This window comes from Hylaeus volcanicus, chromosome 4 (genome assembly GCF_026283585.1).
Source record: "Hylaeus volcanicus isolate JK05 chromosome 4, UHH_iyHylVolc1.0_haploid, whole genome shotgun sequence".
Classification (NCBI taxonomy): domain Eukaryota; kingdom Metazoa; phylum Arthropoda; class Insecta; order Hymenoptera; family Colletidae; genus Hylaeus; species Hylaeus volcanicus.
This window is the reverse complement of record NC_071979.1, coordinates 28167887-28188978: the sequence shown is the minus strand read 5'-3', so window position 1 is coordinate 28188978 and position 21092 is coordinate 28167887. Positions and strand designations below refer to the sequence as shown.

General features: G+C 33.8%; 4 protein-coding genes across 6 annotated transcripts; 2 read left to right on the top strand and 2 right to left on the bottom strand.

Moving 5' to 3' along the window:
• The first annotated feature begins 711 nt into the window (after positions 1-711).
• LOC128874588 (pre-mRNA-splicing factor Slu7) lies at positions 712-3096 on the top strand. The gene is made up of 5 exons (XM_054119438.1): positions 712-1086; positions 1157-1428; positions 1526-1849; positions 1939-2236; positions 2315-3096. Exons 1-5 carry the CDS (start codon positions 859-861, stop codon positions 2915-2917), a joined length of 1725 nt encoding a protein of 574 aa, XP_053975413.1. The 5' UTR covers positions 712-858; the 3' UTR covers positions 2918-3096.
• Positions 3097-3642: 546 nt separating this feature from the next.
• On the top strand, positions 3643-12958 carry LOC128874587 (E3 ubiquitin-protein ligase COP1-like). 2 transcript variants are annotated; one of them, XM_054119437.1, is made up of 8 exons: positions 3643-3846; positions 4650-4765; positions 9676-9839; positions 9965-10139; positions 10445-10769; positions 10906-11174; positions 11246-11424; positions 11630-12958. In XM_054119437.1, exons 1-8 carry the CDS (start codon positions 3643-3645, stop codon positions 11860-11862), a joined length of 1665 nt encoding a protein of 554 aa, XP_053975412.1. In that variant the 3' UTR covers positions 11863-12958. The 2 variants fall into 2 exon arrangements, with proteins under 2 accessions (XP_053975412.1, XP_053975411.1); XM_054119436.1 differs by lacking the exons at positions 9676-9839; positions 9965-10139; positions 10445-10769; ... (1 more) ...; positions 11246-11424; positions 11630-12958 and adding an exon at positions 5314-8521 and having other exon boundaries at positions 3705-3846.
• LOC128874589 (mediator of RNA polymerase II transcription subunit 28-like) lies at positions 11961-18116 on the bottom strand. Of its 2 annotated transcripts, none has more exons than XM_054119440.1 (4): positions 17705-18116; positions 17256-17595; positions 16633-16808; positions 11961-14799 (listed from the first exon to the last, which is right to left on the bottom strand). In XM_054119440.1, the coding sequence occupies exons 1-4, from the start codon at positions 17762-17764 to the stop codon at positions 14581-14583; spliced, it is 795 nt and encodes a 264-aa protein (XP_053975415.1). In that variant the 5' UTR covers positions 17765-18116; the 3' UTR covers positions 11961-14580. The 2 variants fall into 2 exon arrangements, with proteins under 2 accessions (XP_053975415.1, XP_053975414.1); XM_054119439.1 differs by having other exon boundaries at positions 17241-17595; positions 17705-18104.
• A 362-nt stretch (positions 18117-18478) lies between these two features.
• LOC128875515 (uncharacterized) lies at positions 18479-21084 on the bottom strand. Its single transcript, XM_054121148.1, has 4 exons — positions 20239-21084; positions 19757-20197; positions 19548-19694; positions 18479-19441 (listed from the first exon to the last, which is right to left on the bottom strand). The coding sequence occupies exons 1-4, from the start codon at positions 20589-20591 to the stop codon at positions 18925-18927; spliced, it is 1458 nt and encodes a 485-aa protein (XP_053977123.1). The 5' UTR covers positions 20592-21084; the 3' UTR covers positions 18479-18924.
• Between the last annotated feature and the right edge of the window lie 8 nt (positions 21085-21092).

The following is a 21092-nucleotide window of genomic DNA, read 5'->3' as shown; positions in this document are numbered from 1 at the left end:
ATTCTTTATCGAAAAATAAATCAGAAATGCACAAGAAAATCCTTTTGTAGAAAGATTTCTTTTTATTAAAATCAATGGTAAATGTTTATCAGAACTATTTTTTGGGAGCATTTTGAGGATCTTACAAATGATTAAACAATAAATTATATAACGAATCATTGATAGACTAAAGAAATTACATGGAAATTCGTATCAAAAGCACGTCGTCTGATACGTCAGTTTCTCCTTACTAGATTTATATTTAGTAACTTTAATTAAAGCCTAAGAAACGTCATTTAGCATTCCAAATGTATAACAAGTAGAAATTTGTCATAAAAAAAAGAAACGAAATACATTTGATGTCGGTATTTTGTTCATTAAAATAATATTACTAGTTTTAATACCAGTGGCGTCATCGGTGGAAAAAGTGCCCAAGTTTATAGTGAAGATAGTTCCCACTGTCTCTAAGATGGCGCCACTAACTAAAGTTTTTATATTTATTGCATTTACATATGTAAAAGCAGATGAATGTTCAAACAATATATCGAAATAATGTATTGTAGTATTATAAAGTAAAAAGTTGTAATAATTATGCATTTACGAAAAATAAAAAATAATTGATTACAATATATTGGTGGCGCCATCTTACAGAAATGGTGAGAACTATTCTTTACACAAGCTTGGGCGTTTCCCCACCGATGACGCCACTGGTTCTAAAATCCGCTCACAGAGCGGCTCAGCGAGCAGTTTTCTGGATGCTCCCATTAATGGAAGCTTGTGTACGAAGGTTCATAACATGAAACGTCAAATAGAAAAACTTTTGTGAATATAAGCTACACTATAATTAAGTAACGTAAAGCAACTCTCTATAAAAAAAAAATGGCTAACACTTTAGCCAATGTGCCTGTATCGAAAATCATCAAAAATACAAGTAATTTTGAAGATGAGCCCAGGAAGAAAAGTAGAGAGGACTGGAGGAAAGCAAAAGAATTAGAAGAAGCTAGAAAAGCTGGCACAGCACCAGCTGCAGTAGATGAAGAAGGCAAAGATATTAACCCACATATTCCACAGTACATTAGTGCAACACCTTGGTATTTTGGATCACAGGTATGTAATAGTTTTATGCTATCAATATCATCACGAAAACAATCTGCTAACTATATAACAATATTTCAAGGGACCCACTTTAAAACATCAAAGACCACAGCCTGAAAAGCAGAAGCAATTTAGTGGAATAGATGAATGGTACAACCGTGGTGTTGATGCATCTAAAGCAGTAACAAAGTATCGTAAAGGTGCATGCGAGAACTGTGGTGCTATGACTCACAAAAGGAAAGAATGTATGGAACGCCCACGTAAAATAGGAGCAAAGTATACAAATGCAGACATTGCACCAGACGAATTCACACAACCTGAATTATCTATGGATTATGATGGTAAAAGAGACAGGTAGCTATTATCTTTCAATTGGAAATTTTCATTTGGTATTCCAATAAATCACAAAATATAACTTGCAAATAATTACAAACATATTATTTTAACATAGGTGGGCTGGGTATGATCCTTCAGAACATAGAGCTATTGTTGAAGAATATCAAAAGATTGAGGAAGCAAAGAGGCAAATGCGTGCAGAAAAATTGAATGCAGAAGAGAATGATGAACAAGATTCGGATAAAGATGAAGATAAATACGTAGACGAAGTTGATATGCCTGGAACAAAAGTAGATTCCAAACAGCGTATCACCGTTAGAAATTTACGAATTAGAGAAGATACAGCTAAATATTTGAGAAACTTAGATCCAAACTCGGCGTACTACGACCCGAAGACGAGATCTATGCGTGATAATCCTTATACTGGCACAGAAAGAGAGTATGTGTTTCCATTGTATAAATTTATAAATATCTTTGCACCTTTCTTCATAACGAAAGTATGGTTTAAATATGTACATGTAATTACAGAGTGGATTACAAAGGCGAAAATTTTGCGCGTTTTTCGGGGGATACGCAACGACACGCAAATGCTCAATTATTTGCGTGGGAAGCACACGAACGAGGTGTTGATGTACATTTACTTGCTGAACCCACGAAATTGGAATTACTTAAACAAGAATATGATAAGAAACGTGACGAATTGAAGGACAAAGCTCGTGGAAGTATAATTAATAGATACGGGGGTGAAGAGCATCTTGATGCTTTACCACCTTCCCTTTTATTGGCACAATCAGAACAATATGTGGAATACTCTAGATATGGAAAAGTATGTTGACTTACAAATTCATGTATCAATAAATTATATTAAATTCTAAAAATATTCATAATTGACATTAATTTACAGATCATCAAAGGACAGGATAGACAAGTGATTAGATCAAAGTACGAAGAAGATGTTTTCCCAAATAACCATACGTCTGTTTGGGGATCGTTCTGGCAAGCTGGTAAATGGGGGTATAAATGTTGCCACTCGTTTATCAAAAATTCCTACTGTACAGGGGAAGCAGGTATAAGAGCATCCGAAGCAATAGTCACGGAAACTAAGAAAACGATAGACGATGGCCAAAGTTTCGACATTGAAAAGTTGGATTCGTATAAGGAAAAATCGTCGAGTAGCGATAGTTCGTCCGATGAAGAAGAAGTCAAATCGAAAACTATAAAGAAATCGAAATCTTCCAAGAAAAAAGAGAAGAAACGAAAACAAAAGGAAAAGCGAAAAAACAAAGAAAAGAAAGCTAAATTGCAAGACCAAGATGAGTTGCAACAGGCATTGCAGAAAGAAGTAGAAACTCAGAAGGCAGCAGAGAGACTACTGCAGATGGACGAAAGAAAGCGCCCTTACAACAGTATGTACGAAGTAAAAGAACTATCATTGGAAGAAATCGAAGCATTCCAAATGAAGCGACAGCGCGAAGATGATCCTATGGCGGAATTTCTTAACAAGTAATTGTTACAAAATTAACGATTTTTGTAGTACATAAGCGACATAAATGTGTTATCAAAACCAATTTTTAAATGTATATTTAAATGTTTATTGGCATTGCCATTGTACATATAATACCTAAGTAATACATGCATTTTAAGTTTCGTTTTATAAACAAATTTAATATAGTATCTAAAAAGATGCACATAAATTCTGTATTTTTTGTATAGACAAATGTACCATATAAAATATATTGGGCTGAAAGAAAAATAATCCTGTCCATACTATAACAGTGCACATTCCTGAATAGGGAAGTAGTGGACCAATGAGATCCTTTCACAAGTCATGCAGTTGTGTTACTAAAGTTCATCTTCTTGTTGGATGGACCATAGTAACAACCACGTGACTTACGGAAGAATCTCATTGGTTCGTATGCATTGTTCAGGAATGTACCTTATGTATAGTTGTTCGAAATGTGAATAGATAACATATAACAATAGACTGTATCGTTACATTTTATTTTGCTCTGCATGGATTTATTTAAAATCTTTACATACTTTCACTGCATGACTGTAATTATGATATATGAATATTAATTTATTTACATTCTATTTAAATGTATATATGTTTGGGGTGTAGCGGCTGCTGTTTCGGTCCTGTCGCAAATCACGTGGTCGTGTTATTAAAGTTGATCTCCTTATTGGCTAGGGTCAGGGGCCCGCTAGATTTTGACGCCCATAACACTAGCTATGCACACCGTTGTTCTCCAAGTGCGCATGCTCAAAAAGACAACCAATCTGGTCACACTGCGTATCCATATAGATATACGTATATACATATATCAACCTAAATGCTCTCTTGAACAAATTATGGCATTGTCTCTTATCAGGGGTAAGAGTCTGCAATACGGAAATTCGCAGTTACGTTTCTTATCCTGCATCTCGACCATGAAGGTAATTATAGTCCATTCGTATTTTTAGAAAGTACTCGTCTCTGTTCTATTAGCGAAGAAACAGCGTATTTCCATTTTATGCAACTATCGAAACGAAGAATTTTCGTTGCTTTGAAAATTGTCAGAAGAGAAAGAGGGAGAAAACGTGTTATCGGAATGTGCAAATTTTCAATCATTTTAGCGATCAGTGTTCAGAATACAGTTTCAATTTATTTCTTACCGTAGTCAAATTTTTCTAACAAATAACGGTCTTGTTTTGCAAGGCTGTTCGTTCTTTTACACTGTAACATACTTGGCACGTTCGCTGGGGATGACGCCATTTGGCGGTTTCGCTTACTTAATGGCGTAGCTACATATTTTGCATTCGACGAATATCAAACAATAAACGTACTCTTTTGTTATTTTTTAAACGAATGATTCTTTCTATCAGTTGTATTACTCTGTAAAACGGGAGAGCGTGTTGTTCAACATTCGCCGAATGTATGACTGTACCATAACCCTGAATGGCTAACCATACTTCAACATCCTTGGTGATTAAGTATCCGTACTTTTCACCTAGAAAATTGGACAAAATTCGATAAAAATATAATTAAATATGGTACTCATATCAAAGCTACTTAATGTTTAAAAAATATATGAATTAAAAATATGTACATATATTTTATGGAAACATTTATTCAGTTGCTTATCTTTGATATCATATGTATCATTTACATTATACCGTATCTTCTGATAAATCCGCAACGAATTTGCAGAAGACCTCCTCTGTTTAACATTTATTCAAGCTATTTTAATTTTCTACAGAAAGGATTGGTGCTCGGTGTATATGAAACCGAAGATGAAAAGAAGATTTCGTTGACTCCAACAGCAGCTAAATACAATGAACTAGTTAAAGGAAAACTACAAAAAAATCTTTTGTTGTAAGTCTGTATTTCATAACCTATAATATATTTTGCTCCATAATTTGCATATTTTTGTATCACATGTTTGTGTAAAATCTGTGTTAATGTTCTTTTCATCGAACACATTTTTCTTTGCACAATATGTGAAACCAGGTTGTAGATAAGTATCTATATTCAGGTATAAGTATCGTACACCTGATGTTAAACTATGATTTTTTCACTTCGAGCAAATACCTGGTTAGTCAAAGAAATACAATGCACACGTCGAATGGCACAGAATCGCGACAAACGTAAATTGTAACGCGCGATACGATTTTGTATATTATTTTTGTAATTGCGTTTGAAAATTATGTGGATTAATGTTAATAATGTAAAAATGTTTTGTTGATAGTTCCAGCCTGAAACAATTGTTATAATGCTGCCTGAGCTTTACATAATATTCAGATTTGCTTTTCCTTTGTTGTTTTAAAAACTTTTTCATAAAGTATTTTCTGTTAATAAAACTCTTGAATTTCGAGTGAAATTTATGTCCCGCAAGCTCACTGGCATTATTTTCATTGTTTCAGGAGAGACTAGACTGAGAGACGATATTGTACGCATGATATGAAGCAAAAAGCTTGCCGCGCAGAAGGAGTTACCACACGTATTTTATTATATAAAAATCAGTTTAAAAGCATATTATTCCGAAAGTAACAATTTCCAAAATTGTTGGTTCTTTAAACTGGTTATTAGCAAATCAAAATTACTATTAACGTGAAAGAGGCTTCGAACGACATGAAATTAAATATAGACATATTAACATCATTAAATATGTTTTAAGCGATATGATAAAATATAGTACAACTTAATTTCAGTTACGAAGAATAATGTCAGCTATCGGTGATAGTAACTTGGGAAACGATAGCGCCGCTGGGAGTAGTAGGGGAGTTGGCGAATGTAGTAGTCGAATAAGTAAACAACACCAATCAGCAAATGTTCTCCATAGGATTAGTGGCTCACTCGAAGATAAAAATAATGATTATCTCTGTCCTATTTGTTTTGAGGTGATCGATGAAGCTCATATCACGCGTTGCGGTCATACATTTTGTTATCGTTGCATAGTTAAATCCCTGGAAGCCAACGGGCGTTGTCCGAAATGTAGCTACTCGTTGACACAACAAGATATATTTCCAAACTTTTTGTTACACGAATTAATTTCAAAATACAAAACTCGAATTAAGGGTCTCGCTGAGTTAGGGTCTTCGTATACAGCTGACGGTAGACACAGATCTTTAGGGACAGATATATCTCTGCCACCTTACGATGGACTGAGAGATATCGTAGCTGCGGAGACTGCTAATCTCACTTTACCAGATGTAAATGTAATGTTAGAAGTATTAACGCAAAGGAAGCACTTGCTTGAAGCGGAAACGTGTGCGGCACAAAACAAACTACTGCACGAATTTTTAACCCATTTACTGCAACAAAAGGAGGAACAGAAAAAGCAATTGCAGAAGGAGATAGCATTAATTAAAAAGGATATGGAAGAAGTCGAGAGTATATTGAGGGACGTCCAGAGCAAATGTCCCAGGATAGAAGATTTGAAGAGATCGAGCGAAAATGATACCGCGCAGGTGTCGGCTATTAGAAGAGAGATGATAGGCCTTATAGATATAATAGATTCAAACATGGTAAAACCAAATGAAAAAGCATTCGTGTCCGCAAACGATACATTTACTACTAATCCTCCAGTAAGTCAAAAACAAAGTGATTATACAGCAGGTTCAACATTGGCCGTACGTAGAAAGAGAATGCACGCTCATTTCGATGATTTCGTACAATGTTATTTCGACTCTCGAGCGAAAGAGCTGCTCCTTGGGCACAAGCCTCAAGCTCCTAGCGAGACATGGCACGGTACAAGCTCCGGGCTTGACGTTTTCAGAGAAAATCTTGTGAAATTCTCCAGATACAATTCTCTACGTCCATTGGCGACATTGAATTACTCATCAGATATTTTTAATAACTCCACTATCGTCTCGAGCATAGAATTTGACAAGGATAACGAATTTTTCGCGATAGCTGGCGTCACGAAGCGTATAAAGGTATTCGACTATAGTGCTGTTATAAGGGACACGGTAGACATTCACTATCCCTGTGTAGAGATGGTTTCCAGTTCGAAGATATCCTGCGTGTCTTGGAATTCCTTTCATAAAGGAATGCTAGCATCGTCAGACTACGAAGGTACAGTAACAGTGTGGGATGCTGCGACTGGTCAAAGAACAAAGGCGTTTCAAGAACACGAGAAGAGATGCTGGTCCGTGGACTTCAACGATGTAGACACTAGGCTCATAGCATCTGGTTCGGACGATGCTAGAGTTAAATTATGGTCTCTGAATAACGATCATTCCGTTGCTTCTTTAGAAGCGAAAGCTAATGTATGCTGCGTAAAATTTAATCCTCGAAGCTCGTGTCACCTGGCATTTGGATCAGCAGATCATTGCGTCCACTATTACGATTTACGTAACATGAAAGAGGCGTTGTGCATATTTAAGGGGCACCGTAAAGCTGTTTCGTACGTTAAGTTTATTAACAAGGAGGAGATAGTATCAGCGAGCACCGATTCGCAGTTAAAAATGTGGAATATCAACAATCCACATTGTTTGCGTTCGTTTGTTGGACACGTAAACGAGAAAAATTTCGTTGGTCTAGCCACTGATGGCGATTACGTGGCATGTGGATCAGAGAACAATGCACTGTATGTGTATTACAAAGGACTCACAAAACAATTATTCTCCTATAAGTTTGACGCTGTTCGAAGTATATTAGAGATACAAGAACGAAGAGAAGAAGATCTGAATGAATTTGTGTCTGCAGTTTGTTGGAAGCAAATGTCGAATGTCGTGGTAGCTGCGAATTCTCAAGGGATTATTAAAATATTAGAACTGGTTTGAATATGATCGCTGTTTAATATGATGTTTAGCGCGTACCTATGTGTGTTTTGAAATTTATTTTATTTGGTGCTTGGACACGAACAATGACGAGGGAAGCAAAGATTTATTCTAAATGTTATAGCGATCTGTTGCAAGGGGAATTAAAAGATTTAAAATTTTAAGAATTAACAGGTTTGTTACACGAAATTATTTATTAAAATAATTAAATAAATTAAAAGGAATTAAAAGGTTTGTTACACGGAGATCTAAATTATTAGAGACTAACTTATTCAAGGAAGTTAGAGTAATACTCTGGGTGTTGAGCAGCACAAATATTTTCTTCTAATTATATTTTTTACTAAAAATATTGGTACTGTTACTTATTGTGTTTTTGGGTTAATTATTTTCTATTTTAGTTGTAATTTAATAGACTGAATCTTAATGATAAATATTTTATGTTAACATTAGGAACACATGCCTTGTGTCTGATCATTTATAATATTGGAATGTGGCCTTTTATAATTTCATGTTAATTTAGTAGTAATATTTAATGCATTAATGCATTACAAAATGAAAGTTACTTGCACAGTAATTAGCACAATTCATATGTAATAAAATGTTCTAATCATATAAATTTGATTTTATTTTTATCCGATTTTGGTCATAATTTTCATTATCTATTAAATAATATCCGTTTACAATTACGCGATATAAATTATTTACTAATTTTTAAAATAGAGTAACTTGTTTTAGTGTATCATATATGATATGTAAATTACAAATGGAACAGAAAAGTTTATTGTTATAAATAATCTAAAATATAAAAAGTATTTTTGTGGATAAAAAAAAATAAAAGAACACTTTAAATTGTGAAAATGCAACTCTAATTGTATGATGTGATTCTTGTAGTAAATGTCTTGCCAAATAGCCTAATAAATTAAATTCAATAGAGTAGGAATATACGAGCCGATATAAACGATACCGATTGCTGTCTATTCGATTGAATTTGTGCCAAGAATATTATCTCAGCTAAGGAATAGTGAATGTGCTTAGATTGCATTAAGTTCCTACTATCAGTGTTAATACATTCTTTATATGTTAGCATTAGAGCTAAGGAAAGATGAAATATGCGATAAAAAATAGTAAACTGTAAATACTTTTAATTTATAGAATTAGAGTACTTATAACGTATGTATATATATTTTAATTTCAATTACTAATAATAGCTTTCTGATAAAAAGTGTAATTACTAGTAATTTCATTATGTGTAAAAGAGAGAAAAATTTACATTTACTATTTTCTATTTAAATATTTTTTCGCTTAGCTACGAATTGTACATTTTAAGCAAACCATTTTCACGACTCGTCTTTTAAAATATCAATGTGTCAATTTTCAATAGTTTCATTACTATTTACGTGATAATATTAAAGTAAATGCTGTTACAAATATGATAAACCCCATGACAAATTTACATACTTACATCACGTGTATACTTAAAACAAGGAAACGAATTTTGGTAATGAAAATATAGTTTTACATTGTACTATATTATATTTCGCAAGGAATTCTGTACTGTTATACATTTTTATTAATAATGAATACATTGGGAATAATTGTGATGCCTATATTTGATGTATTGCTAGTGTAAATCCACTATAGAGCAAAGAATACAATTGTGAATTAATATGTAGCTTTAACTGTGGGAAAAAGTAATTGTAATTGTAATTAATAATTAGAATAATTGTTAGAGAAATTAGAGTAATTTTAAAGAAGTATATTCTAGAATGTATGTGAAGGATAGTATATTTTTAGATTATATTTTAAAAATTGCAAATGCTGCAGCATATGCTAATAAATGACGCCTAGAATTATTGTAACGAATAAACTTGTGAATTTGTGTCTCAGTACATTCATTAGTAAAATTTTTGATCGTACAATAAATTTACCCCTTACCTTAGCAATGTACGTTTTCATATTTCATAGATTTTAAATAACATTTAAATGCTTGTACCGCTACAGAGCAGGTCCAAAAATTCCGCTAGGTCAGGCTAGAGTATTTTGGGGTTTGGACGAGAAGGATTATGTAGGAGTGGCAGTTGTTGGTCTTGGAAAGAAAAACCTTGGCATTAACCATCAGGAAGAAGTACACGAAGGAAAAGAAAGTGTACGTATAGCTGCAGCAGGTAAATATTTCTTTTGTGGTGAATCTATTTCTTCTAACATATATTTTCCTAAGATAATATAGTAATTTTAATAGTCGATGTTCATATTACGATTTAATAATTATTTTAATCATTTGTTAAAATAGCGGGTTGTCGTGCATTGGATGACGTGGATATAAAAGATATAACGTTGGAGACCTTAGAGGATGCAGAAGCTGCTGCTGAAGGAGCTGCACTTTCAACGTGGTTCTTTCAAGGCTCGAGAAGCAAGGAAAAGCGGAAGATATTTCCCAAAATTTCACTCTTCAATCAAGAAGAAGAGTGAGTATAATTCTGTTCATTTTATTTACAAAGTATGTACCCTTATAGATTTATTTATATGTATGTAGACTAATTTATTCCCTTGTTAAATACGATGCAATGTTATTTCGCTTTCTCTTAGATATTTTCTTAGTTTAATCGCAAATACAGATTTTGAATATGAATAGGTATCTATGGTGTCGGTACCATAATTCAGTGGCGCTATCTAGTGTGAAGAATGGGAACTGTTTAAGCTTAGCAAGAATTATAAGAAAACCTCAGACAGATGTTGAATTTTATACTAATAATGGCATTTTTATGTGAAGAGAAGAATGGCGAGTCGGAAATATCAAAGCTCAAGCACAAAACTGGGCACGCCAACTTGCGGATACGCCAGCCAATCTGATGACCCCTACGATATTCTCTCAGGAAGTGAGCTCAGTCCTCACTCCATTAGGAATTAGCGTTCAGGTACACGACAAAGAATGGGCGCAACAGAAAAAAATGGGTTCCTTCCTCAGTGTAGCTAGAGGCAGTTCCGAACCACCCAAGTTCGTTGAGATGCTGTACAAAGGTGCTGACGATAATTCTCAGCCAATTGTATTCGTTGGAAAGGGTGTTACATTCGACGCTGGTGGTATTAGTCTCAAGGTAAAATATTATTAGGTGGAGTAGCAAGTTTATTGAATAATAAACATATCAAATCAAGACAAACTGTTTCCAAGACAAACATATCAACACTTGAGAAAATCTTGCAGCCGAATCATTATATGAATAACAATTTTAGCCTTCATCTGACATGGATGAAATGCGTGCAGACATGAGCGGTGCAGCATGCGTGTCGGCTGTTATTCGTGCCGCCGCTGAACTTAAATTGAAAGTAAACATCGTTGGTTTGATCCCTCTTACTGAAAATTTGCCTTCAAGCACAGCAACTAAACCTGGTGACCTTGTGGTTGCAATGAATGGTAAAACTATCATTGTAGATAACACAGATGCAGAGGGTAGATTGATTCTTGCTGATGCACTTTGCTACGCTCAAGAATTTAACCCAAGGTACTTACCAAGTAGACTTAATATCGTATGATTCGATATAGATGTATACAATAATTTGTGTATGTATATAGATTTATCTTGGATATTGCAACGCTAACTGGTGCAATGAGAACCTCTCTAGGAGGAGCAGCAACTGGAGTCTTTACAAATGATACTGGTCTGTTTGAGATGTTAAAATGTGCTGGTTTACTGACTGGTGATCGAGTATGGAGACTTCCTCTGTGGCAGCACTTTACTGATGAAATGACAAGTAAGATAAATTAGAACTTTTGTTTATACTCTTAAGGGGGTAACTAATATTCCTGACAAGGATCTGAAAAAGTTCGTAAATGTTCTAGAAAGACTGACAGTAGTTTATATTTACTATCGATGAATATCGGAGAAAAAAAACATTAATTTTATCATTTAAATTTTAGAAAAGGTAATAATGTAGAATAATACAATATTGGTTACAGAGAAAACTAAGTCAGCTGATGTAAATAATATGGCGAAAACCAAAGGTGGTGGCGCGTGTATGGCGGCTGCTTTCTTGCGAGAATTTGTTCCAAACGATACACCGTGGCTGCATTTAGATATAGCTGGAGTAATGGGTCCTGGACCTGACGAGTTACTGTCGTACATACCAGCTGGAATGACGGGTCGTCCAACTCGTACGCTCATTCAATTTTTACAAACATTGTGTTATTAAAATTTACAATTATTTTAAGTTGAACGGTGCAAGTTGTATGTTTTATTTTTATATATACGTATGCATATGTGTATACACGCGTGTATATACATATATGTTTTGTCTGTTTTTTTTTTTTTATGCATATGTATAAAAACACGCATTTTATATAATCGCTACCCACCACCTCCTTTTTTACATTCCGACATTTATTCGTATACCCGTAAATGCATTACATTCGAATACAAAAATAAGAAAGAAAACAACGAATCAAATCAATGGGAATGTAAAATAAAATTGAACTAAAATTCACACAACTTATCAAATTTGTAATCGTTACATTTTTGTACAGAATTATATTACCTTACAGTACGACAGCATTTAGTACAAATATAATGAATTCTTAATTTTCTTGTACAGTTGATTTTGTTCATATTATGTAAAAAGCTGAATTCGGTTAATAGTAATCAATGGGCACGTCAATGATTATTAATAACCATGTTATACAACAAAAATAAAATAAAGGAGAGAGGCATACAACAGGAATAAACTTGTACGACGATATCACAAAAAGAAAGAATATAAAATATATACTAATTTTGTACAAAAAATGGCTTAATAGATGGTTTTATCCGCGGGAGGTATATCGTTATTTTGGCAATTTACACTTTATTTGTGTCGTATCTGAAATACATCCGACAGTTTTGATCAACATTTGTGTAAACATTACATACGACTTGTAAAAGTGCTAACAATTATTCGAACTTAATATAATAAAATACATGATTTATTGTATAAAAAAACGTGCCTCTAATTCTATGTACATGTGAAATTTATGTTACTTTTTTACCACACATTGTTATGTACAGTTCTTACTGCCACTCCCCTTACATAGTTTAAAAGACAAACTGATTATTCTTTTTCACGGGTACATCACATTTTGCATAGTCTTCTTCCGAGTTTGTTACAGTATAAAGACTGATGCGAAGTATTCGAACGAATGATTGCGATTCACGCGAGTCGCAAAGCGAACAAAATATTTTTACAAAGTATACTAAATAATATTACATGTTCGTCATTTATGTTGAAACGATTTAATAAAACTGGCACTACTTAACTACATCTTTTCAATGGATACCCTGCTTTTTTCAGAATAACTAATGGTCTGCGACACGCATATCTGTATCACACGTAGTTTCTCATACGTGTCGCAAAAAGTTATTTGCAACACATTCTTAGGACTAAATCGACAAGCATTTCGATGCTTTGTAATGGAAACGAAATCCATTGTTTTCTTTAGAGAAATCAGCGATCACAATAATTTCCGACATAGGAACAGTGTACAAATGAAATTTAGTGGTTTCATTAATTTACGAGCAATTTTTCATCGTTGGAAATTTGACTTATAAATTATAATTTTGCGATATATTTGAACGCGCGAAATAAAAATCTGCTATATTTAATTTAAGTTGTTTACTGAAGTGGATTCGTGAAGTATTTAAAAAATAATGTACAAACATCCAATGATAAGAAATTGTTGATAAAATATAAAGCCACTAAATTTCATTTATAAATTGGTTCGATTACGGCGACTATAAACTCACAACAACGATGGATAGGAACAGTATCTTACATTATCAAATTAAATTACTGTCAAACCAGTGTTGGGCAAGCTTTAATCAAAATAACGATTGGCGATTACAGTAATCGCTCGTTATTATCGTTGATTAAATAAGTAAGATAAGTATTTTGACCGAATATGTTGCACGATAATTAGCGTGAAAGGTTTAGCGGTATCAAGTGTAAATAAGATCATACGACAAATTACTAATCGTAATCATTTACATCTAACATCTTTAATCCTCTCATACTGATTACTATCGATTAAATCGATCGTAAATCATTTACTTTATTTGTTATACGAATCGATTTTTATCTAAATAAAATATTGTTTGTTATCTGATGATGGCTGACTAGCGGTTAATATAATCATCAATCGTTATTTGTTGTAAATGATATAATCACTGATCAGCTAACGTTCATCGCGATTAACTCTGGCGACAAAATTTTCAAACGCGTCGCATAATCGATTAATTACAAAAATCTGTCGATTAATGCCCAACTCTGTTTATAAATTAGGGCTAGGACTATTTGAATATAAATACATTAACTTCTTTTTACCAAAATGTTTAGAAAATCGTTAAATATTCGAACAACTAGCCTTAGTCACTGTGTCGTCCTGTAAAAATAATTTGAGCGCTGCACTTCGCAATTTCTCTGCTTATTGTTTATTATATTAAATAATTTTAAGTAAAGGTAACGGTGCGTTGTAAACCTTACAATAAACAAAAATTGCGGACACCTTGCTCTTCGATACATGGTGTTCTGAGCAATCGCATAGTCTTGCACGCCTCTGAAGCATTATATTCGAATACTCAAGTTTCTGAATGATATTCTAAATATTGAAATTAACGAAAGGTCGGAATATTTGAATACAGGAAAACTCGACAATTAGTCCCAGCCCTAGTGTAAACATGTTCATGTACACGGTGGTGGAGGCTGCTGCTGTGGAGAGGGAAGGGGCGCTGCCGCAGCAGCTGCAACTGCGGCAGCAGCAGCATACGACGACGGGTCCGAAGTATCGAGGAGTGGCGGTGGCGGAGGAAGACTTCCTCCGGCACTTCGTCCTTTTCCTCTGCCTCTTCCTCGACCCCGACCCCGGCCCCTCCCCCTTCCGCGTCAACTCCGCCTTTCCGGCATTCCTATATTGCTCGTTGTCTTCTCCAGAAAAGCTAGTGGTCCTTGAAGGGCACTACTTCCTACGCCTCCAACAGGGAATCCTGCCCTTGCACCTGTCACACTTACTCCTCCTTGAGTCATAAACATCCCTTGTTGGCCCACAGACACTCCAACCCCTTGAAGACCTGTTGTAGGAGGAGCACCTGTTCCTTGTTGTACCTGCAATGTCACGTCAAATATTCTATAGCGCAATGATACTATTATTACATTATATTTTATATATACTTTTATCAAATGTCCTATATGATAATAGAAAAACAATGTAGGTTCAAAAGTAAATATTTCAAAGATTCAACAATACCATTAATATTACTTAGCGTAGAGACCTCGAAAGTACTGTACATACATGCATATATTTTATATAGATATATATAGATTTACGAGTGAAAATAATAAATGGAATTTACGATTCGTTGCAAGCCAATATAATAGGTTGTCAGGAACAGTAATTAGATAGGCAAGGGAAATGAAAGAAAGCACAATGTTTGTTTTTTTTTATCCATGAACAGAGATTTATTCTGCAACATCTACTTGCACGTGAAAACAACACAAGAGAAATGGCACACGTTTCCTTGCAGTTATTCGTTTGCACGAATTGCTGCAATGTTTTTAGTTTAATATCACATCTAAGACATCCGTGTGAAAAAGACACATGTCGATTTATGAGATACAGAAGAATAGCTAGAATAATTATAAAATAACTTTGATGTGTAATTATACTACGATTTATCATCGATAAGATTTCAACATGATCTTTCGAATATAAAGGCGTTCGTTCTTAATAGCTTTTATATTGATGCAGAACGCATGCATACGTTTACATGCAAAAGATATTTATCATATTATAAACAAGGAGGCTTATGAATACTGAGAAATATCTTATATCTTTGACAATTTTTTTTTTATACGTGATGTGAAGGAATATGTATATGATGCGAAAATATGTGAAAGAAAAATTAAAATATATAAACAGATATGTATACATGTATGCAAGTATATACTTTGTTTACGAAGTCACATTGGATTTCAAATATCGCTATCTGCTCCTAACTATAATATATGCGTAACAGGGATCATCAGGTTTACTATTAACGTTAAGCAGAATAATCTGTGCTTATTTATTTTTTATTGCCGTTATCAGATTTATTATGTCAGTTTTTGGCTAAACATTTGTACACATTTTAATAATAATCGTTTTGGCACCATTTTACAACGTGTTTATGCAAGTATATCTATCCGATACTTTCTTCTTTTATAAACGAAATTCATGCTTTTATAATTCTATATCGCAGTTACTAATAAAAGCACTTTAATTTTTCTTTCTTACACGTTACACTCTCGTGGATAGGAATTATATAAGGCACTGATTACAGGCAACGCTAATGTACGTTGCTTTTTGTGCGGTAGGACTGAACAATTTTATGTCCTGAATAGCTATTATTTTTTTAAAAAAAAGGAGCAAAAATAGTTTCTACAATTCTGACGAATATTTCAATCACAAAAAGATTACTTAACAGTTTAATCTATACATCTTATACATTCACACCCACATGCATACACACAGGCATGTACAATCATTCGATAGTGGTATTCATTTTCAAATTGTAACGATTAATATAAAAACCTAATAACAATAAATATACCATTTCGTTTAGAACAAGAGCATTATAGCGGGTATAAATAATCTCACGACATAAGTATAACTGTATGGTGCAACGATACTTTGCATAAAGAAATTCTGAATACTTTACATTATCGATAAGTTTGGGTTTACAACTAAGGCGTGATAAATGTTAAAGAATAATAATTCAAGATGTTATCGTTAACTATGACCGCCACAACAAAAGAAACATTCTTCAAATATACAATTTTCGCTGTCACGCATTTTCGATAATCGTATTGCGTCACATTAAAAAATCTATCTCCAACGCTAATTTTTAAACAGCTGCCTGAATACAGGAGTTTCAGCTCGTAACGGTATTACTTAAATACCTGTTGCTGATGAAGTTGTTGTTGCTGCATTTGATGTTGCATTTGATGTTGTAACTGTTGTTGCTGCTGGAGCTGCTGTTGATGTTGCAATATTTGCTGCTGTTGCTGCATCGTTGCACTTCCAGCTCCATTTGCAGTCTGTTGGTTTTGTCCACTTTGGGTACCATTTGGTAAACCTAATGTAATGCAAAATTATTATGCACACTTACGTTGCACAATCTTTTAAAGAGGTATTCTAGTTTAGCATTTGGAAAGTTTAGAAGTATGCTTCTAAAAGTCTTGATTGAGCTTTATAAACATAGCTCATAAACATATAATTTAAATCCTGACTGTTCAGAAACTTTACAGAAAACTGTATAAAACATTGGTACTTAACTACTGCCATTTTGTTAATTTTTAAGATACTTTTAACTCTGAAATTGTGATAAAAATTACTTCTTTCCTACAATGATTATACAAACTACATTTTTAAATCTACTGTATATTTTTACATGAATTTAGCCAGGCTAGAATACCCTTGTAACACATTCACAGTCTTACAAATTATATACGAATTGTAAACCATAGACTTCTAAATGTCCAGACTGTGAACGTGTTAACATTCTCACCATTAGGGGCCGGACCTTGAGCTGGAGATTTAGCCCAACCTTGCAGGTCTGCTAACAGATTCTGCCATACTGCGATTTTATCATAGTGTCTCTTTATAAGATCTTCTTTACGTGCTAGTTCTACTCTGAGATCGTTGATATCTTCCTTTACTACTAGTTCTGGTTTCAAGGCGGACAGTAAAAATCTTTTTTGTAGAAAGAAAGCTTCCATTTGCCTTGCAAGATCTATAAATCTTAGGGTAACTTGTTCAACTTCGCTGCGAGCTTCTTCTTTATCCACAGTCAAGCCACCAGATACTCCGATCCCATTGTTTCCTAACCCTTCGTCTTTTGTTGTTAATATACTCAAACATTGCTGCAAGTAATACTTTAAATTAAAAAAACAAGTATATATACATATATAAACAGTAATATCGTAAAACAATAAAATTTGATAACGAATCATAATAGTTTCTAGACTATACCTGAAAAGCTTCTTCAAACTCGTCGATTAGGTTACCGTTACCATTAGTGGGTGTCGCCATTATACTTGAGGTATTTATATACAAATAAGATGTATAATTAATTTAATTTAATTATACGGCAGATCCATCGTAATGGTTTGAAATAAAACTAGTGTCCGTGGTTAATGTACACGTTTATCAATTAAAGAAGATAGTAAGAAAACATTACAATTAAATGAAACGTCACGCACAATCACTAATATATACATTAGGTACGATATTTAAGTTCTGTGACATTTAGTGCGGCGTGTTTTATGTCATTTGTAATATTGAAATTGATATAATATCTACGACTAACTTTTTAGACTACACTTCCCACTGCTTCCCACATGTTGTTTCTACGACGTTAGTCAAGTAATACTTAAATAGTAATCGATATACATATAGATAGCAAAGAAACTATTTGATATCAGGGTACATTTGAATTTATTGTTTAATTGTTCTATTTATGAACGAAGCATATTCATCCTTTTTTTCCGGACTAATTGTTTAATATATTTAATAAAAATATAAAATTTAAAAATATTGCATCACCACTGGTACTAATTAATAAAATGCACGGTTATTGCGTTACAAAAGTATTTAAACAGTATTAAAAAAATGATTTATATATTATGCATGTAATAACCATACATGCAATGTTTATAATTGGTTATCTAATTTTTTTATTTAAAATTTTTGTTAATTATAAAATTTTTCCATATTTTTTCTTTAAATTTTTGTTTGGAATTTAAAAGTGATTTTGATTCAATGGTTCTGTTTATGTATCATCTTTGTACAGTCATGTATATGTGTACAGCATTGTACAGTGTACACTTTTATATGCGATTTATCAGGATTTAAATTTGATGACCGTTAATTAAAGCCGTAAAATTATTGAGCAACTGTACTTTCTTTATTTATTCAATATTTTGATTTCACAATTATATATGAGTACATACCAGATGAACATGTTAAATTTATGATCGTATGTGTTCGAAAGAGGTTAGGTTTAGCTGAAGCAAGCTGTAGTGTTTCGAATTGTTAAGTATAAAATGTTGTTATTATTACTATTTACATATGTTTAGCAGTTTTACATTACACGAGGCGTAAATATTTTACAGGAAATCATCGTAACGAATCATTTGCAATGAAATACGCTAGCATTAGACAAAGAAGGTGAATATTAGGTCAGTGTTACTTTAGTCGAAATCCATTAAATCGAATTCCATAAGATCTGGCATGTCAGGCTGCGGAGGAGGTTTGTACCATGGATCTTCCAACTCCCATAAATCAGGATGTAAATCTTCTCTACCTGGTGGTGGTCCACATATTGGGCAAGGAGGGAAACGCTCAAGATCAAAGAATCTTTCGAGTTCTTCTGGATCAAAGGATTTAAATTGAAAACTTTTCTGTTGCTGTGGCACAGGAGCTGTATAAGCTTTCACTCTAGATGGACGAGGCATAGGCATCCCAATTTCTTCATCTTCTTCCCAAGATATGTCTTTATCTTGGTAAAGTTCTTCTTCGAAAGGAACATCTAATTGTAATTCATCTGGCATATATTCAGATGCTGCTATTCTTTCAAATTCTTCTTCCATTCTTCTGGCTGCTTCTTTTTGTCCCAAAAATTCACGGGCAGCTAAAATATCTGGATGATCTCTTCCATATTTTGGTCTGAGGTATTCGTCTTCGATATCATGGACTCTATATAAGTACAGTTATATTATTATCAAAGCTACATTGCATACAGTATTTGAAATTTTACTTTTGGACATATTTGGGAGGGCTGGGTGGCAGGCTGTCATCCAATAAAGAAAAATCAGCAGGAGGAGTTTCATCTCCAATATTAACAGCATTTCCACCAACATTTGCTACAGCAATAACAAAATCTCTTCTAGCTTGTTGTAATTCTGTTAGTCTGTTGTTCACTACTTTAACTTCTACTGCTTCTTGTTCATTAAGCGTTTCACTGTCAAAAGTAAACAGAGTTTGTATTACTGTTGCAGGTGAAATAAAAATAGATGAATTCACCTGATCACTTGTATCGACCGATTTGCCACTTCCGACGTTATTTTCGATTCAGTTTGTACAGCCGAGTGTGGTACGCTAACAACAGTAGTTCGTTCATTGTTCACTGTTCCAGGTGGTATCACAATGTTGCTGATTGGTCCAGCTCCAATTGGTTCAGCTTGGATTACATCGGCATTCAACATTCTAGCTAATTCATTGGTCTTCTTAGATATAGCTTTCTGAGGTGTCTTTGGTCTCACTTGACTGGGTCCAGCTCTTGGAGGAGACGCGGATGGAGAACGTGATTTTACTCTGGGCGTTGGTATCCTTTCTCTGCCCATCCTAATTAAAAGAGATTTCTTGTATGGTAATGGAAACCTTGGAGATATTTTCTTTACTCGAATGTAACAATGAACATTATGAAGGTTCAAAGGAAATTTAAATTCTCTTTCATTCAACATTCTTTACAATTGTTCATTGAAATCAGATTTAACTACTGTCGCGACCTGGAATCACCTCCTATCGGAGCGGGTGTCCTTCGAGGTACCCGATCACCGCCTACCGCCGCTTGCCTGCGTTCGTAATCTTGTTTAAATTTTTCTGCTTGTTTTACTCTAGCTAACATTGCTTTGGTCATCCCTGGCTTTCTAAAGTCCACCTTTTTTGGCTCATACGAAAGGATTCTCTTACGTGTCTTGAGCGGATCTGGCTGATACTTCATATCTGCTTCGTGTTTTTTTTCAAATTCTTGCACCACGGCAGCGGCCTTTGCTTGACGCATTATTTGCGTCTTTGTAAGGCCGCTACCTGCTCGTGGATTTCGACGCATGTTTTCCTTTGGAAAGTAATATATCATAAAACCTTTAAAAGATGGATACTTCAAGAAGGGAGCAGTTCTTTAAAGAGAATAGAGAATTATAAAAATAATATTTAGCTGCACTTACAAAGTACCTATATATATATAAAAAATAATTTATAAGAGGATATACTAATACATAGGGCCAAGGTTTAAATAAATATCTGATACATAATAACCTGTTTAACAATTTATTCCTTTGTGTTAATTTAATGAATGTTTTGTTGACAGTTTGTGGGTAATTTGTCAGGTTTTCATGTTGTATTTAGTGGGATTAATTCATTATTTTGCGATTACAGTTATTACATATCTTGTAATTTTGATGTTTATTAGTTACGAAAATTTGTACTGTTGATGAACCTAAAATTTATGTGATTTGTCAGTATGATAAGAGTTCGTGTTAAGAACTGCTTTTGTTTTTAATGGCATACGCGCATACATTCCGTTGAAATCAATGAAGTACAAGGGTTCTGTAAAGTAAAACGCAAAATATGTTTCAGA

Coding starts and splice junctions, on each gene's coding strand:
- LOC128874588 (XM_054119438.1), top strand. CDS start 859: ATGGCTAACACTTTAGCCAATGTGCCTGTATCGAAAATCATCAAAAAT. Junction 1,850..1,938: donor TATACTGGCACAGAAAGAGA/GTATGTGTTTCC, acceptor ATGTAATTACAG/AGTGGATTACAAAGGCGAAA. Junction 2,237..2,314: donor AATACTCTAGATATGGAAAA/GTATGTTGACTT, acceptor ATTAATTTACAG/ATCATCAAAGGACAGGATAG.
- LOC128874587 (XM_054119436.1), top strand. CDS start 5,614: ATGTCAGCTATCGGTGATAGTAACTTGGGAAACGATAGCGCCGCTGGG.
- LOC128874589 (XM_054119439.1), bottom strand. CDS start 17,764: ATGGCGACACCCACTAATGGTAACGGTAACCTAATCGACGAGTTTGAA. Junction 16,809..17,240: donor TCAAGGTCCGGCCCCTAATG/GTGAGAATGTTA, acceptor GCATTACATTAG/GTTTACCAAATGGTACCCAA. Junction 14,800..16,632: donor AACAACTTCATCAGCAACAG/GTATTTAAGTAA, acceptor GTGACATTGCAG/GTACAACAAGGAACAGGTGC.
- LOC128875515 (XM_054121148.1), bottom strand. CDS start 20,591: ATGATATATTACTTTCCAAAGGAAAACATGCGTCGAAATCCACGAGCA. Junction 20,198..20,238: donor ATAGGAGGTGATTCCAGGTC/GCGACAGTAGTT, acceptor ACAATTGTAAAG/AATGTTGAATGAAAGAGAAT. Junction 19,695..19,756: donor CGGTCGATACAAGTGATCAG/GTGAATTCATCT, acceptor TACTTTTGACAG/TGAAACGCTTAATGAACAAG.